Here is an 18,668-nt window from a genome sequence, read left to right on the forward strand (position 1 = left end):
CTTATTATTATAAATTTCCCTCTTAGAACTGTTTTTGCTGGATCTCCTAAGTTCGGTATCTTGTGTTTCCATTTTTATTTGTTTCAAAATATTTTTCCTTATTTCTTTTTTTGATTTTTCATTTGATCTACTGGTTGTTTAGAAGTTTGTTTAATTTTCACATTTTGTGAAATTTTCCAATTTTACTACTGTTATTGATTTCTAAATTGCATACCGTTGTGGTTGGGAAAGATACTTGATATGATTTCAATTTTCTTAAATTTGTTAAGAATTGTTTTGTGGGGTAACATATAACCTATCCTGGAGAATGACTCATGTATGCTTGAAAAGAATGTGTATTCTGTTGTTGTTGGATGCAATGTTTAGCATATATCGTTTAGGATCATTTAGTCTGTAGTGTTCAAGTCTGCTGTTTCCTTACTGATTTTTTTGCTTGGGCAATCTATCCATTGTTGAAAGTGGGATATTGAAGTTTCCTACTATTATTGTATTTCTGCCTATGTATCCCTTCAGTTTTATTAATATTTGCTTTATTTACCTAGGTGGTTTGATGTTGGGTGCATATATGTTTATTATTGTTACATCTTCTGGATGAATTGACCCCTTTATCATTGTATAATGGCCTTCTTTGTTTGTTGTGACAGTTTTTGACTTAAAGTTTATTTTGCATATTAAGTATAGTTACCCTGGCTCTCTTTTGGTTACCATTTGCATTTTTCCCATTTCTTCACTTTTATCCTATGCATGTCATTAATACTAATGTGAATCTGTTGTAGACTCTCATTAGTTGAATCTTTTCATTTTTTTAACCATTCAATCACTTTATGTCTTTTAATTGGAGAATTTAATTGATTTACATTTAAAGTAATTATCGATAGGTAAAGACCTGCCGTTGCCATTTTGTTGATTGTTTTCTGACTATTTTGTAGATTCTTTGTGCCTTTCTTCCTGTCTTGCTGTTTTCTTTTGTGATTTGACAGTTTTTTATAGTGTTATGATTTGATACCTTTCTCTTTGCTTTTAGTGTACCTACTGTAGATATTTTCTTTGTGGTTACCATGAATTGTACATAAAACAACTCATAGTTATAACAGTCTATTTTAAGCTGATAACAACTTCAACTGCATATGAAATCTCTACACTAACTTTTTCTCTCCCTGCATTTTATATTATTGATATCACAATTTACAATCTTTTTTTTTTTTTTTTTTTTTTTTGACGGAATCTTTCTCTGTCACCCAGGAGGGAGTGCAGTGGCTCAATCTTGGCTCATTGCAAGCTCCGCCTCCCAGGTTCATGCCATTCTCCTGCCTCAGCCTCCTGAGTAGCTGGGACTACAGGCACCCACCACCACGCCCGGCTAATTTTTTGTATTTTTAGTAGAGATGGGGTTTCACTGTGTTATCCGGGATGGTCTTGATCTCCTGACCTCATGATCCACCCGCCTCAGCCTCCCAAAGTGCTGGGATTACAGGCGTGAGCCACTGCGCCTGGCCCAATTTACATCTTTTTATACTGTGTATTGCTTAACAAATTTTTGTAGCTGTAGTTATTTTAATATTTTTGTCTTTTAACCTTTATCCTAAAGTTAAAAGTGATTTAGGCACCACCCTTAAAATATTAGAGTATTCTGAATTTGACTATATTCTTACCTTTTTTTTTCTTTTGAGACAAGGTCTGTTCTGCTGTCCAGGCTGGAGTATAATGATGTGATCACAGCTCACTCCAGCCTCCAGCTCCTAGGCTCAAGCAATACTTCTGCCTCAGCCTCCTGAGTAGCTAGTACTACTGGTACACATTGTATGGCCCAGATAAGTTTTAAATCTTTTTTGTAGAGACCGGATCTTGCTTTGTTGCTCAGGCTGGTCTTGAAGTCCTAGCTTGAAGCAGTTCTCCCGCCTCAGCTTCTCAAAGTGCTGGGATTATACACATGAGCCACTGTACCTGGTCTATATTTTTACCTTTACAGATAATTTTGTACTTTCGTATGTTTTCATGTTGTTAGTATTCTTTCATTTCACCTTGAAGGACTCCTTTTAGCATTTCTTTAAGGCATTTTGAAACCACAATTCCTTAAGGACCCCTGTTTTTATGGATCTGAGTGTCTGTTCTTAAGCAGTCAATCAGCATTCTAAAAGGCTGAGCAAGTAATGTTTTCTCTGGTCTTACATTTGAGATTATTGTCCATTTATTTTACTGCACTAGAATTAGACATCTGCCAATGATCCTATTTTAGAATAAATATTATATCTCTTAGTACTTTTTACCCTTCTAATGAATACTTTCAAAATGTTTTATAAAAAGATGAGCCCATTTTATCCTTAAATGTGAGCTTTTTTAAAGAGATAAAGCTGCCCATGAACTTTGGGGAAGATTTGCAGATACCTGTGGTTAGTTTTGCCAGTGACTACAGAAGTGTTCTGGAGTTTCCCTCAGTTCTTGGATTGAGAGGGGTTTAGGATTACAGAAGGTAATAGAAAAGGTAGTAGATGGAATTTTAGCAATTTTTGTTCTGGTTGTGTTACTGTACTCTCTCTATTGTCTTTCTCCAACCTGGGAATGTCTATTTATTGAATAATTTCTATGTTCAAGATAGTCCATCCATATATATGTGCATCCTAGTATACTATTTTATTTATTTAATCCTGAAAGTTAGCCAGGGAGGGAGGTGTTGCTTTTGCATTAAGAGAAGTTAGCTTGAGCATAGCCACACAGAGCACAAGTAGCAAAGCTATTTAAACTCGATGTCTTATTCCAAGTTGATGCTCTTTTCATTGTACTGCAGAGCATGAATGTGGGAGACAGTAACATCTGTAGGATGTAGGAGAGACAAATAGGAGGAGAAAGACTGCACAGGTTTTAGGAAATGAGGGCAAGGTAAGGTAAGCATGAGGCAGAGGAGACAGGGTCTTCCTTTTTTTTTTCTTTTTGACATAAAATGTACCCCACTTAGGCTCCAAAATTTTAGTTTTCTAAATTCCCTGTAAGCAAATATTTAAATAGTTTACTAATACTTATATTTCTTTAGGTTAGGAAGATTAGGAAAATTTACCAGACTTAGGCTGGGCACGGTAGCATAAGTAAAATATACTATCTACCTCATTGTGTTGTTTGAAGATTAATATATGTAGATATATATATAAAGAAATTTGAGTTATTGCATGTATAGAAATGAATGGTGCCTGGCACACTGTAAGTACTCAATAAATATTAACTATTATTTAAAATTAGAAAATTTGAATGGAACTTATTAATTTTCAACATCTGGAATTACCCACAAGGTATAGATGACTTAATTGTAGTTATAGAATGAAATTAAAATGTTAACAGTCTTATGAAAATGCATCTATCAGAAGCTGGGAGGCAAAAGAGGAAAGGACAGGTGGAAAAAAGAGTGGGAGTTTAACATAAAGTAGGGAGTCAAGAGATATGGTCTAAAATTAAAAAATAAGAAACAGGTTATATGAAAATATATATTTATAAAGGAAACAAATGAGAAATCATAATAGTATTATCAAAAAATTAGGAAGATGGGGAGAAATCAAGGTGGGAAATGCAGTAAAGGAGCTCAATCCTCATATCATCTGTTATCTGTCACACTAGGAAGAATACATGTACAAATAAATTTTCAAGGTAAAAACTCAAGAATTTTTGGTCTATACATGTTTACTTAGAGATATAACAAGAAACATATAGGTTGCTTCTGCAGACAGGCTAGGATGGGAAAAGGTGAAACAATGAAATTTCTTTTATTATATTAGTTCTGTTACCTATTTACACATGACTTTAATAACTTTTCTTTTTTATAAAAGTAAGAGACAAAAAGATTCCCCAAACCAACTGTACTTTAGGTCAAAAATATAGTGTTTTTCAAAAACTAAGTCTGGTAAATTTTCTTTTCTTTTTTCTTTTTTTTTTTTTTTTTGAGCTAGAGTCTCCCTCTGTTGCCCAGACTGGAGTGCAATGGCGCGATCTTAGCTCACTGCCACCTCCACCTCCCAGGTTCAAGCGATTTTCCTGCCTCAGCCTCCTGAGTAGCTGGGATTACAGGCGTGCGCCACCATGCCCGGCTAGTTTTTTTTTTAAGTTTTAGTGGAGACGGGGTTTCAGCATGTTGGTCAGCTGGTCTCGAACTCCTGGCCTCGCGTTGGCTTCCCAAAGTGCTAGGATTACAGGCATGAGCCACAGCGCCCGGCCGACAGCAACCATTTCTTTACTTCACAATTCCATGGGCCAAAAATTTGGGCTGGCCTTAACTGGGCAGTTGTTCAGGTCTTGGCTGTGCCCATTCCAGCATCTGGGTGTAGCTGGGCAGTTCTGCTTCTGGAAGGTAGGTGGACGTTGGTTGGGGTTAAGCAGGAAAATGGGCCATGTGTGTCTTATCATCTAGCATGCTACTTTGGTCTGTTCACAAGGCTACTGTCAGGGTTTGAAGAAAGAGAGCAGAAGCGGGCCAGGCCTCTTGAGACCTGGGCTTGGAAATGAATGGCACACTGCTACTTTGGCTGCATTCCTTGGGTCAAAAGGACTCACAAAATTAGCCCAGATTCAAAAAGAAAGGAAGTAGACTCCATTCTTGTTATGAATAGTTATAAAGTTACATTGTTGTGGTGTGCTTTTACAGGAAGGTGGATTGTCATCTTTGCATTCTATCACAATTCCCTTGACCATGGCACATATTGCCCCTTTATTATGTAAATATTACACTGGAGAGCCAATATGTGTTCATTCTATACAGTTCCAATATCATCACTCAGTATGAAGAAAATTAATAAAAAAGAGATCTATTTCAGACTTCATCAATTGTTCCAAAGTTAGATTTTATTTTACTTTTATATTAGGCCATTGCTTTTTTGAAAGTTTTTTTTCCTGGGCATTATTATTGCCCTCTTGCTTTTTTGAGCAGAAATATGTGCTTACTTTACAATACCTATAATATTTTATGGCACTTTAGTTTCTTTAATAAATATATTCCAATTTTTTTTCATAAAGTTATCCTGGATCTAAATGACTTTGGTTATAATTTGCACAGATTGCTTTGCAGGCTGTCATCCTGGGATTTCTTTTCATGCATATTTTGGTTTGTTGCACAGTTCTTTGTATCTTACATCTTTTCTTGATTTTTACCATTGTTTTGCTGGGGGATAGCTTTACCATCTTCTGCAGAATGTAAGTAAATTTTCTGAGGTTTCGAGTGTCAGAAAATAGATTTATTTTCCTTCTGTGTTTACCAAAAATTTGTCTGGATATAGAATTCCAGGATCAGAATATCTTCCTTCAGCACTTAAAAAATCTTGCACAACCATCTTCTAGTTTTTACCACTTCTAATGAAAAATTTGAAAGAGCATGACTTTCTTGTTCCTTTGTAGATTCTGTATTTTGTTTATTCTCTTTCTAAGATGTAGGATTTCTCTATCATTTTGCTTTGAAATTTCACAAAAATGTCTTTAAGCATGGATTTTCTGTTGATATTTCTTGGATCCTTTTAAAGTTTCTGTCTCTCAAGCTCTGGGAAATTTTCTTTTATTGCTTTAATAGTAATCTTCCCTTTCTTTTCTCTGTTCTTACTAGAATTTCTGTTAATTAGATATTTTACTTCTTAGGTTGATTCTCTCTCTGTTTTTCTTTCTTTCTCTCTCACTCTCCCTCCTCTCTTTTTCATTCTCTCTCATTCCACATCCTGGAAGATTTCCTCAGCTTTACTTTTTAAACTTCTGATTGAATTTTAAAAATCTTGTTATGCATTCAGGGAGTATATGTGCAAATTTTTTGCATGGATATGTTGTGTAATGGTCAGGTTTGGGCTGCTAGTATACACATCACCCAAGCAGTGAATGTTGTTCCCAATAGGTAAGTTTTCAATCCTTTTCCCCCTTTCTCCTTCCCGCTTTGGAGCCCCCAGTGTCTATGATTTCCATCTTTATGTCCATGTGCATCCATTGTTTATCTCTCACTTATAAGTGAGAACATGCAGTATTTGATTTTGTGTTTCTGAGTTAATTCAGTTAGGATGATGGCCTTCAGCTCCATCCATGTTGCTGCAAAAGACATGATTTCATTCTTTTTTATGGCTGCATGGTTGAATTTTAGATTTTTAAAATTATGCTTTTAATTTTTGTTTTTTGATTTTTAGATTTCTCTCCATACATTACTTTAAAAAAAGGAAAAAAAATCTTAACTTTATATTCTTTGCCCATGAGGAATATTCAATCTTCTTTAATTGATCTTCTTTCATGTGTTAACATCTATGTTTGCTATATCTTCAGGTCTTTTCAGCTAATAGCTCTTGAAAAGAAAGGAAGATGCTGTTTATGGTTTAACATTTAGTGGCGTAGCAATGAAATACTCATATTGGATATTACTACATTATCCAGATGTCACTATACTACAGAATATGGTAAGACTGTTATATTCTCCTCTCCCAGCTGTCCTTAGATTGTGTGATATATGGGACAGGAACTCTTACCATACATGTATATAAATATGCTTAATTAACATAGACAGATTTCTTGTCAGTGGTTGGTATATTAATCTGGCAAATCCTCCTTCTCCCATCCTGCCAAATTTTTGATCTTTTGAAAGTCTGCCAATCTAGTTTTTAATGGCTCTAAATATGGGGAACCCTTTATTTGGGCTTTCTTGAAACAGGTGCCTGCCTTCTTGCTGCTCTTGTAGTAAGTCTTTTGGGTTGTTCTATTTTTGCTCATCCCTGTTCAAAATTCTAGAAAGTTGCTCTCTTCCTCAGTGGATAGATTTGCTTGGTTTACTCTCAAACTCAGTTCATATTTTAATAAGCCCTTTTTGAATTCTCTGAGGGCCATGGTTTCATGTTGTCATCTTTTGTTTTTCCCCTGTGAATACATCCAGCTCTGTACCTTCACCATCAGCAGAAGTGTCCCCTAGACCCCCCTTGAGAGTTTTCACCCACACTTTTTCCTGTGTTACTTTTCTCTGTCCGTGATGAGAGAGTGTTTTCTTTGCTGTTTATGGTAGCCTTTTGGAAACACACAGATTAGATAAATAAGACGAGACCTGAGAAATCATTTGGACTTTCACTTTATTTTTTGGGGGGGGAATCAATATTCAGGATTTAATATATTTTTTTAAAAGTCTGAAGTATCTTATTCAATCAATTTTACCTGTGAACATTCATTCATTTAAGAATATACATTGAATCATTCTATGTGACAAACATTTGCTGGGGTATTTGGTGATCAGAGAACAGATGTGTATGCGATTCAGGTATTAATAAAATAATCACACAAATAAATGTAAAATTACACAAGAACTATGAAGAGGAGGGAAAATGCCATGATAATTAATCATGGTCTTAGAGAGTGAGGAAGGGTAAAATAGACAAGACTTAATGATTGGTTAAGTAATGTCAAGGTGGGAGGGAAAGAAAGGTATCAAGGTGTGAGAGAAAGAACAATGTCCAAAGTAATTTCAAGGATCAAGGCATGAGCAGATAGATGGACTTGGGTGGGTAACATTGGATCAGGGCCAAGTTTGACAGGAAGAAAGAAGATTATGTGTTGAATTCTGGACATGCCAAATTTGAAGAACTGTTTCAACATTTGAGTATAGGTATCATATAGACATTTAATTATACAGTAGCTTCCCACTTATCTATGTGGGATCCGTTCCAAGACCCCCAGTAGGATGCCTGAAACTGTAGAAAGTACTGAACTGTATACATTCTATTTTTCCTATACATATATACCTATGATAAAGTTTAACTTGTAGGCAGAGTAATGTGTCCAGAATTGGTGGGTTCTTGGTCTCACTGACTTCAAGAATGAAGCCGCGGACCCTCATGGTGAGTGTTACAGTTCTTAAAGGTGATGTGTCCAGAGTTTCTTCCTTCTGATATTCAGACGTGTTTGGAGTTTCTTCCTTCTGGTGGGCTCGTGGTCTCACTGGCTTCAGGAGTGAAGCTGCAGACCTTCGCGGTGAGTGTTACAGCTCTTAAGGCGGCACGTCTGGAGTTGTTCGTGCCTCCCGTCTGGAGTTGTTCGTTCCTCCTAGTGGGTTCATGGTCTCACTGGCCTCAGGAGTGAAGCTGCAGACCTTTGCAGTGAGTGTTACAGCTCATAAAGGCAGTGTGGACCCAAAGAGTGAGTAGCAGCAAGATTTATTGCAAAGAGTGAAAGAACAAAGCTTCCAATGTGGAAGGGGACCCAAGTGGGTTGCCACTGCTGGCTCAGGCAGCCTGCTTTTATTCCCTTATCTGGCCCCACCCACATCCTGCTGATTGGTCCATTTTACAGAGAGCTGATTGGTCCGTTTTACAGAGAGCTGATTAGTCCATTTTGACAGGGTGCTGATTGGTGTGTTTACAAACCTTGAGCTAGACACAGAGTGCTGATTGGTGTATTTACAATCCCTTAGCTAGACATAAAGGTTCTCCAAGTCCCCACCAGATTAGCTAGATACAGAGAGCTGATTGGTCCATTTTACAGAGAGCTGATTGGTCCGTTTTGACAGGGTGCTGATTGGTGTGTTTACAAACCTTGAGCTAGACACAGAGTGCTGATTGGTATATCTACAATCCCTTAGCTAGACATAAAGGTTCTCCAAGTCCCCACTAGACTCAGGAGCCCAGCTGGCTTCACCCAGTGGATCCTGCACCGGGGCCACAGGCGGAGCTGCCTGCCAGTCCCATGCCATGTGCCTGCACTCCTCAGCCTTTGGGTGGTCGATGGGACCAGGCGCTGCAGAGCAGGGGGCGGTGCTCATTGGGGAGGCCCGGGCCACGCAGGAGCCCACGGTGGTTGGGGGAGGCTCGGGCATGGCAGGCTGCAGGTCCCGAGCCCTGCCCCGCAGGGAGGCAGCTGAGGCCCGGTGAGAATTTGAGTGCAGCGCTGGTGGGCTGGCACTGCTGGGGGAGCCGGTGCACCCTCTGCAGCTGCTGGCCTAGCTGCTAAGCCCCTGACTGCCTGGGGTTGGTGGTGCCAGCTGGCTGCTCCGAGTGTGGGGCTGCTGAGCCTACGCCACCCGGAACTCACGCTGGCCTGCAAGCACCACGCACAGCCCCGGTTCCCACCCATGCCTCTCCCTCCACACATCCCTGCAAGCTGAGGGAGCCAGCTCCAGCCTCGGCCAGCCCAGAGAGGGCTCCCACAGTGCAGTGGCGGGCTGAAGGGCTCCTCAAGTGTGGCCAGAGTGGGCGCCGAAGCCAAGGAGGCACCGGGAGCGAGCGAGGGCTGCAAGGGCTGCCAGCATGCTGTCACCTCTCAGTAAGAGATTAACAACAGTGACTAATAATAAAATAGAACAATTATAGGCCAGGTGTGATGGCTCACTCCTGTAATCCCAGCACTTTGGGAGGCTGAGGCAGGTGGATCACGAGGTCAGGAGATAGAGACCATTCTGGCTAACATAGTGAAACCCCATCTCTACTAAAAATACAAAAAATTAGCCGGGCGTGGTGGCAGGCACCTGTAGGCCCAGCTACTCAGGAGGCTGAGGCAGGAGAATGGCATGAACCTGGGAGGCAGAGCTTGCAATGAGCCAAGATTGCACCACTGCACTTCAGCCTGGGTAACAGAGCAAGACTCCATCAAAAAAAAAAAAAAAAGATTGTAAATTGCGATATCAATAATATAAAATAGGATGACCTGGTCAGCGGGGATCTGAGCAGTGGGTGCCCATTCAGTGGGGCCTACTCACTAGGGTCATAGTCAGGGGCATCTGGTCACCTGGGGCCTGCTTAATAGGGGACTGGTAAGTGGCAGCCTGTTCCCTGGAGGCCTGGTCAGCGGGGCCTCATCTGTGGGGCCAGGCAATGGGATCATGATCAGTGGAAACTAATTAATGAGGCCTTGTCAGTAAGGACCTGGTCAGTGAGGCCTTGTCAGTAAGGACCTGGTCAGTGAGGCCCTGGTCTGTAAGGCCCTGGTCAGTAGGGTCCTGGTCATTGTGGGCCTGGCAGTGGGGGCCTGGTTAGTGGGGCATTGTCATGGGGTTTTAATCAGTGAGGGTGTGGTCAGGGAGGACCTGATGTCCAGGATCTGGTCAGCAAGTACCTGGTGCGGGGGCTGCTGAGCACTGCTGGGAGATGTCAGGTGCAATGCACATTATCGAAGGCCCTGTGGACAGCTCGGATGGGCCAGTGGTGCCCAAAGGCCCAGTCAAAAGTGGACGAAGCATGTGTTTGGATGGACCTGGGAGATCTTGCTCAGAGATTTTGACAGGACAAAGGCAAAGGAAGGGCCAGAGTGGCCGGTGAGATGGTCACAGTCTATGGGCTGCACAGGATGGAGAAAGCCAGGGAACAGGCAGGGTGGGCAGCTGGGGTGCAGGGAGAGGCAGGTGCATGCTGGGAGGTCAGACCCTGTCAGTGCTGTGGGGGCATCAGGTGGGGTGGGCTCCAGGTGTACCCTCAGTGCACTGGGCAGGTCTCAGCCCAGGCTCCCTGCACCCTGGCCGAGTGATGCGGTCACTCCCTGGGGGACTGCGGTTGGGCCCCAGCCACCCACCCTGGGCAGTGCTGTCCCATCTCAGGACTGGACTTTCTCAGATCCTGCAGAGGGCACAACCTCCAGCCCAGGAGAGACAGCCCCATGATGCAGCCTGAGCTCTCCATGGGCCTGGAGCATCCCCTGCCAGCCCTGCACTCCCTCTTCTCCCAGGTCCCACTTTTCCAGTGTCAGCTAGCAGGGAGGCCCTGTCCTAGGCCTATGTGTCCCTTCCCTATGTGTCTCCTGGGCTGAAACTTGTGGCGGATTGGGACAGGGATGGTGCTTCCCTCAGGCCCATTTAGGGAGGGGACTGGCTCCCAGCCTGGCACAGGTCCTCAGCTCTGCCTTGGTTGCTGTAGAGTGAGAAGGATCAGTCAGTGCCCTCAAGGTAAATGTAAGAGACTGTCCATGCTGTGTGGGAGGCTGGTCTAGGGATGGAGGACTTAACGGGTCCTCCCAGTCTGTCAGGCCTGGGCAGTACTGTCCTGTCTCAGGACTCACAAAGTCCAGCCCTGTGATGGGACGGTGCTGCTCAGGGTGGGTGGCTGGGGCCTGACAACAGTCCCCCAGAGAGTGACCACATCACCCAGATGGGTCCAGGGAGCCTGGCCTCAGACCTGCCCAGTGCATTGAGGGTACACCTGGAGCCCACTCCACCTGATACCCCTACAGCCCTTGCAGGGTCTGACCTCCTAGCAGGGTCATTCATTCATCTGGGGTAGGGGAGTTCACCGCCCTCAGCAGCCTCCATGAAGGCCGCCCCCCCAACCCCCCACCCCCCACCTACACATGCACAGAGCTGGAAGGTCTGTCCCCACCACCACCACTCCAGAGTGTGAGAAATGGAGAGGCAGTGGGATGGGGACTCTGTGCTTCACATGTTGGTTGAGCTAAGAGGGCCCATCTCCATCCCAGCCTTTGTCAGGGAGAGAAGGGGCTTCCCAGCGGCAGACATTATCTATTCTCCACCAGGATACCCAGGGTCAAGACTTCTCCCTCTTCTCAACTCAGGGTCCAGCACTCTCCCACCCAAACTTCCACTATTTTGTGACACATGAAGCTACTCGGCTGTGGTACTTCCGGGAGCCTGCATGGAGATGTTCAGACCTGTGACATCTCTGCAAACCTTCTCCCTACAGCTGCATAAAGTTTGAGGTAGACAGTAAGTAGTGGAAAGATGGGTTGAACCTTATTTCAGAGTGGGATCTTCATAGGTTTTTCTCATCTTGTTTTTAGAATTTTTTGTTGTTTGTGTAAAGACAGTATTACGGAAACGTAAGATTCACTAAAGGAACTCAGGATGAAGGTGGGCTTACAGCACCACTGTCAGCATCCCTCCATGTCCTGTCGCTTCTAGAAACCAAGCCCACACCAAGCATGGCAAAAATAAAAGCCATCACCCTCTTATGAATAAAAAACCATATATATTGTGGAATATTAAATGTTCTGCATGTACTAACATGAGAGAAAATACTTTTTCTCTACATAGAGTGAATTTTTTCTTGGGGACTTGTTTTTCTCTAGGGAAGGCTAAAAAAGAATTTGTGACTGACCAAATTAGATACCTCCCCGAAGAAGACAGTGCCTTGGACAGTGGTGATGGTGGCTGGAGGCACCGGGTATTTTTGGCCCATGCTGAGGGGGACTGACTGGGGATACAGCTTTCTTGGGGAGCAAGAGTTGGGGATGTCACAGGCCCCATTGCTCATTGTTGCACCAGACACTTTTCAAGGGCTGCTGATCTCTGATTTGCCTGTCTCTGTTGGGACAACTCTGGCTCTTGGGAGTGGCTCGTTGACTGCTGGCTGCATAGTTCAGCATTCTGATGTGTTCTGAGTAGAAGGGGTGCCTGTGGTTGCAGGGAAACCCACAGACTGGGGCTTGAAACTGCTGTCTTTGCTGATTTACCTTCGAGGCATGGCACTCATGGCAAAGTGACATTTTCTCCTCCAGCATCTGTCCAACTGATGTCATGAGCTCCTGCACTTCAGCACTGCTGCTGTGCACACATGATCTGTTTTTTACTGTTTTATGGCTCTCGGCAGTGACTGGTGCTGGCTTCCTTTTTTTCTTTGAAAAAACCCTCTGAAAAAGTTGCTTGATGTTTTCTCTAAAGTGGCTTATTGAAGGAGGCTGTTTCTTTGATGGCAGTAGCTGGACGCCTTCATTCTGACGGGTGTCTTCTGTCTTCCTGCCTGGGGTAAGTTGAGGAGTCCTCAATCCTTGATACATTTCTTCATGTTTTTCTAAGTTGGGCTTCCTAGAGTTCTCACTCTTGTGAGTAGGGGGAAACATTGGGCTTTGGCTCTTGCATGAGCCTTGACAGTTTGGGTTCCTGGGCTCCTTGTGCCTCAGGTTGCTCCTTCTGGCTGCCATGAGGTCACATAGCCCCTGGGAAGCCTGCATGTTCCCAGTAGGCATGCTCTGGAGATGGCGCTGGGGCACTTGAGAAGCCAAATTCTCTGAAGCATGGGGCAGAACAGATGCTTGCCCATCTGGAAGGAGCACAACAGCGGCAGAAACTTGAGGCTGGGTCTCTGACTTCATGGCCATTCCAGGCTCAAATTCACTAACAACCTCCTCCATAAGACACAGCTTTCTTGGATCTTGGGAGACAGACATTCTAGGGAGTAGAGAGCTTTTGCTGGCCCCTGGAGCCTCGAAACCATGGACATCCTCACTTGTGGCTTGGAGGTTTGCCATCATACAGGTTGCCAAGGGGACTCTGGGTTGTGGCTCTGCCTCCCTGGTCTCTCTAGCCCTCAAAGATTGGGCTCCTAAGCTCCTGCTCTGCTGGGTGCTGCCTGTGAGGCTGTACGTGAGGGGCTTAGATGGCCATCTGCCCTCCTGTCCAGCTGTAGGAGCCTTCAAGGACCCATGATCATTCCAAGATGGGATCCCTCATGGGGCCCTCTGGAACTGCTTACATGCAGGTGAGGAGGCCTGAAGACTCTCTGGCATATGAACAGATGCTTTGGTCAGCACCTGCTTTCTCAGACTTGCCATTGGTGGCTCTCTAAGGAACGTGGCCACCTCAACTTTTGAGCCAGCCCCAGATTCACAGGTGGCTGAGGAGGGACCAGCAAGCTGTGTACTGCACAAGGACAAAATCTTTTCCAGTTTAAGGCACTGAATAGGCTTGAGGACCCTGAGGGGTAGACCCCACCTGTGGCCCAAAACCTCACAATATGGGCTCCCAGCACCTGCTGAGTACACGGCTCAAGGAAGGAAAGCACCTGGGCTGTGTTCACACAGGCTTTCCCACTTTTCAGGGGAGCTAGATTGTTGGTTTTCATGTGGGTGTTGGACATGGGAAAAGCCTGGTTGACAGCAAGCCAGGATCAACGCACATCACGGGGATCAAGCCCTCGTTGATCTGGCCCAACTTCCTGCCCATGTGGGCTTTCAGGATGTTTTCTATATGATTCCTCTCTGTGCATCTTAATAAATCACTTCCCGAGTCACTCCTCAAGGGCTTCCTCAAGTTCCTTTCTGACTCCTCAGAGGTCGCCCCCAGAACCTTCCCTGGGAAGCTTTCCATGCCCCTGGATAGATTTTGTGGGGTCTCACCCAGAATTTGCCCCAAATGTGGGCACGGGTCCCTCTCTAGCTGGAGCTTCACCTTCTGTGTCTCCTTGCTGCTTTCGCCTGTGGACATGGAGGACTGCCAGGGCCTGGGCTTGCCCTTGGCCTGACTTGTCCCTGGAGATTCATCCTGAAGCTGCATCAGATCCAGAGACTCTTGGATCCTTCCAGGTTGCCCCGTGTGTTGCTCCAGTTGTCTCCGGAGTTCAGGACTGACTGGAAAGTTCTCAGGCAGAATGGATGTCAAGCTTTCCTGGGGAAGGTTAGGAGTGGAGACACTAAAGACGTCCTGAGATTTTTGGACCCTAGAGGGTAAAGCCAACCCACCTTCAAGTTGCTTCCTCAACAAAGGCCATTCAGGGTGCTGAGTTTCAGATAGGGAGAGAGCTTGCACTTTATTTTGTGATGCAGGGCAAGCTACTCCAGTGTTCTTAATCGGGGATGGAAAAGTAGGAGATGGGACTGGGAAAGAGGATTGAAGATGGGCCTGAGCCTCAGCCTGAGCCATAGGTGTGGGCCAGAATTGGGGTGTGGATGAAATAAAGGGTTGGGACTCAGGCCCCAGATGGGACAGGGGCTGGGCCTGGAAAAGCAGTGGGGACATTGTAGTCTCCCTTTGAATTGGGCAGACATTGGAAATTTGATTGAAGAAAGGAGGAGACTGCAAAGTGCAAGACCAGTCAGTGACCCAGGCATTAGCCACCAGGGATTCTCTGTACAGAGAGGGGAGGCCCCAGAAAAGCTGGCTGTAATTCTTCTGAAAACTTTCCTGCAAAAGCCTAGGATCCGAGAACTTCTGAGGACTGGGCAGTTCTTTCAAGTTCTCTCTCTTGTTCCAGAAGGATTTTGGGGTTGTGGTGTCCTGCTCAGCATCCAATGATTTAACCAAATTCCCCAAAGAATTTAAGTGCTTTTCTGGGGTCATTTGGTTTGTAAATGATCCATCATTTTCCTTTTCTTCCCAAATGTTGACCTTGGCTCTTTCTGTGACTTGTATCCCCACAACATTCTGGCCATCAGAGCTGAGCAAAAACGGGCTACCAGCTTCCATCTGACAGGTCTCTGGTGGGTGGCGGGAAAGATGATCTTGCTAGACTGATGAATTGAAGACGCACCAGGTTCTGGTAGTCTCCTGCCACCAGGAGAAGGCAGAAACTTGACTGTTTGAGCTGCCAAGGCCTGAGATGGCTGGGACAGAAGCCGCCAAATCCTCATGTGGAGACAAGCTTTGAGGGACGGTGCCCAATGGAAGTGCCACTGAGTCACAGTGAGATGGAGTTATCAGAGTGGAGTCCCACAGGGGAGGAGCAGTGAAGTCTTTTGGAGGAGGAGGAGAGCAGGCCAGAGGATCAGGGGTGTGTGGTGGGTGAGAGAAAAGTGCAGGTGGCTTGGGTGAGGGGTGTTCTAGGAGAAGGGAAGGTTCTGGTGGCTGGGAGGCACTTAGGGAGGAGACTGAGGTGGTCATTGGGCCTGGTGATGGGGTGGAAGCCAGATCCTGAGGATGCTTGATTCGAGGATCTGGGGAAGCTAACGGGTAGATAATGGGAGCAGCATCTTCCATAGGCTCACGAGAGGACCGGGAGGCTCCATCAGGTGCTCTTTTGCCCACCTCACCTGGGGGGTCTGGACCAGAGAGCTGACCAAAGTCACCTTTGTCAAGGTGTGTCCCCAGGAGGCTGCAGGAGCCAGGAGGCACAAGCTGCAGCCAGAAGCAGGTGGGTTTGGAGGGCAGAGTGGGTGGTAGGGCCACAGCCCCTCCACCACCCCACATCCTGACCGCCCAATTCTCCTGTTACCCGTCGCCCCAGGGTTTTACTCCCATCCTCTGTCCCCCTGGTCTCCCCATCCCAGGTCAGCTCCAGGCTGCCTATGGCCCTGGGGTGGCATCCCAGCCCTGGTAGGAAGGATGCAGGGAAGGGGAAGTGCCTCACCTCTGCAGTTGTGAAAGCAGGTCCCAAGTCTCCTCCAGGCCTCTCGGGCACTCTCTACAAGCTGGAAATCAGGAGACTGGGTTAGGGCAATGAGGGAGGGGCCTGGGATCTCACAGGAGGCTGAGTGTATGTTTCTTTAGGGAAGACCTTGGGGAATTAGACCCTGGAATCCACCCATCTATGTCCAAAGCCACATGGCCCCGACGGTAATAGCAAGGCATAGAGGACAGGGCTTTGTCATTCACAAAGGACTTCTACACACAGACCCTCCACCCCCACGGTCCTCACAACTGCCCTGTGGGGAGAAAGGACTGGGGTGGTCTCAAAGAGGAATCAGCCTTAGCAGAGTTGAACAGCTGTTCCCAGGGAGCGGGAGGCCCCCTCACCCCTCTCTGCATCCAGGCAGGCATTGGTCTCCCCAGGACACACACACTGCCCCCTGCTGGGTAACGCCCAGTCCCTGGCCCACCATGGCTTCATTCCGGCATGGAATCTGAGAAGGACCCGGGGTTCTGATTTCCCTCCTAGGAGCCCCCACCTCAGGCTTCTTCAACTGACTTCTTCAGAGTCAGTTCCCTCCGGGACAGACAAGATCAAATTAACTCTAGTGTGCCCTGGCAGAGCCTTACCTCTCAGACTGTGGTTTTTCATCCTGCCTCTGGGCCTCCCCCTCTGCCCTACTGGACACTGGGAGACACGATGACGTGGGGAGACAAGATGATGTGGGGAGACAAGATGACACTGGGAAACAAGAAATGGCGAGGATCTAGGACCAGCTCTCCCTCTCTGCCCCCAGCCTAGCCGCAGCACGCTGCACTCACGAACTGTATGGCTCTGTCTTGCTCAGGGAGCTCTGTGTGCTTCCTCCCACTCATGTTTAAATGGATGATAAACTGCTTTTCTTTTTATAAAAACAGGAAGAGGGGGCCGGGAGCGGTGGCTCACGCCTATAATCTGAGCACTTTGGGAGGCCGAGGCAGGTGGATCACCTGAGGTCAGGAGTTTGAGACCAGCCTGGCCATGGTGAAACCCCGTCTCTACTAAAAATACAAAAATTAGCCAGGCGTGGTGGTGGGCGCCTGTAATCCCCAGCTACTCAGGACGCTAAGACAGGAGAATACCTTGAACTCAGGAAGCAAAGGTTGCAGTAGCCGATATTGCTCCATTTCACTGCAGCACACGTGACAGAACAAGACTCCGTCTCAAAAAATAAAATAAAATAAATAAAAATAACACACACACACACACACACACACACACACACACACACGGAGGGAGTTTCAATATGAGGTCCACCATGGACGCCATCAGTCCCTGTTCCTCGGCTCCAGGAACACCCAGGCTCAGGCCCGCAGGCATCACTGAGCTGTCAGGTAGGATTCTGCTTCCCAGGAGACCAGAGAAGACACCGGGCCTGGTGGGAGGCCCTCGGGGGCCCAGCACAGGCCCCATATCACCCCACACAGAGGAGGCTAGGCCCAGAGTCACCTGCCCCAGGAAGGGGCTGATGAGCCAGGGCTCAGGGCCTGGCCTCGGACAGAGACCTCCCCTGTCTCATGACCAGAGACCTCACCTGTCTCATGACCAGAGACCTCCCCTGTCTCATGACCGGTCCTGGCCACTGAGCCCACGGGTTTGATTTTGCCTTGACGCCTCCTGCGCTTCCCCACAGATGGACTGAGAGCTTGGCCTGGAAATCCCAGTACACGATCTACCCCTACCAACCCCTGGCTGCCCTGCCTCTCCCTGGAAGGATGATGTTCTGGTCTCTCCTGAGACTTCCCATCGCAGAAATCTCTCCACTAGATTTGGAAAAGTGGAACTAATAATAAAAAGAAAGGAGAGAATCAAGCTCTGTGGGTCCAGACTGAGGGCTCCTTACCTTTCTCTTCCCAGGCGATGGTGAGGGTGGGTCCTCACAACGGAGGTAAGAGAAGTAGGGGAGTAATAGGAAGAAGAACCCCAGGGCAAACACCAAGGTGAGGAAGATATCCAACACCCATGGTGTGGAGCTGGGGGTGTTTAGCGATGAGGCACTAAGTAATTTTAGAGGAAAGGGAAGATTCTCCATGTGAATAGGCGCATTGCTTTCAAGCAACTGAGCTCTGGGCATCCCTGTGGAGACTAGGGACTGGGGCCCAGGCCTGCGTCACAGAGCTGGGGCTTCACATCGCAAAGGACTCTTTTGTTGGGGAGGGGCAGTGAGAGGGGGAGGGGCAGTGGGAGGGAGAGGCTGAAGCACAGCCCCTCCCCACCCCCCAAGCTGGGGATCCCTCCACCCTCCCACCTTCCAGATCCCTCCTTCCCACTAAGTTTTGTCAGTGATAGAACTCAGCCAGTTTTCTATTCTTTCTCCCTGGAACACAGATATTACCTGGTTCCTTTTATCTGTTGGAGATGGTGGCTTGAAGTTACCTACTTTATAGCCCTTGAAAATCTGAAGTTGATTCTGAAATTTTGGCTATGTACCAGGGATTTTTATTCTCAGAATCTCGTTCGTCGTCAACTCCAGCTTTCCCACGCAATGTTTTTGTCTTATATCAATCCAGGGACAAAATGTAAATTCCTTTTACTCTTATTTAGTTTTGCAAATTTTGAATAGTAAGTTTAAAAAAGTTATTTCTATCTCATTTTTTTTTTCTTTTTTTATTTTTTTGAGACGGAGTCTCTCTCTGTCACCCAGGCTGG

General features: G+C 46.1%; 1 protein-coding gene across 1 annotated transcript; it reads right to left on the minus strand.

Moving 5' to 3' along the window:
- Nucleotides 1-11,901: 11,901 nt before the first annotated feature.
- Nucleotides 11,902-18,113, minus strand: LOC464935 (putative spermatogenesis-associated protein 31C2). The gene is given in 6 exon segments (XM_016962305.4): nucleotides 11,902-13,637; nucleotides 13,640-13,816; nucleotides 13,819-15,725; nucleotides 15,981-16,041; nucleotides 16,610-16,667; nucleotides 17,863-18,113. Coding segments are annotated over 6 exon segments (4,050 nt in total). The 5' UTR covers nucleotides 18,094-18,113; the 3' UTR covers nucleotides 11,902-12,021.
- Nucleotides 18,114-18,668: the final 555 nt, after the last annotated feature.

This window comes from Pan troglodytes, chromosome 11 (genome assembly GCF_028858775.2).
Source record: "Pan troglodytes isolate AG18354 chromosome 11, NHGRI_mPanTro3-v2.0_pri, whole genome shotgun sequence".
In the NCBI taxonomy this organism is placed as follows: domain Eukaryota; kingdom Metazoa; phylum Chordata; class Mammalia; order Primates; family Hominidae; genus Pan; species Pan troglodytes.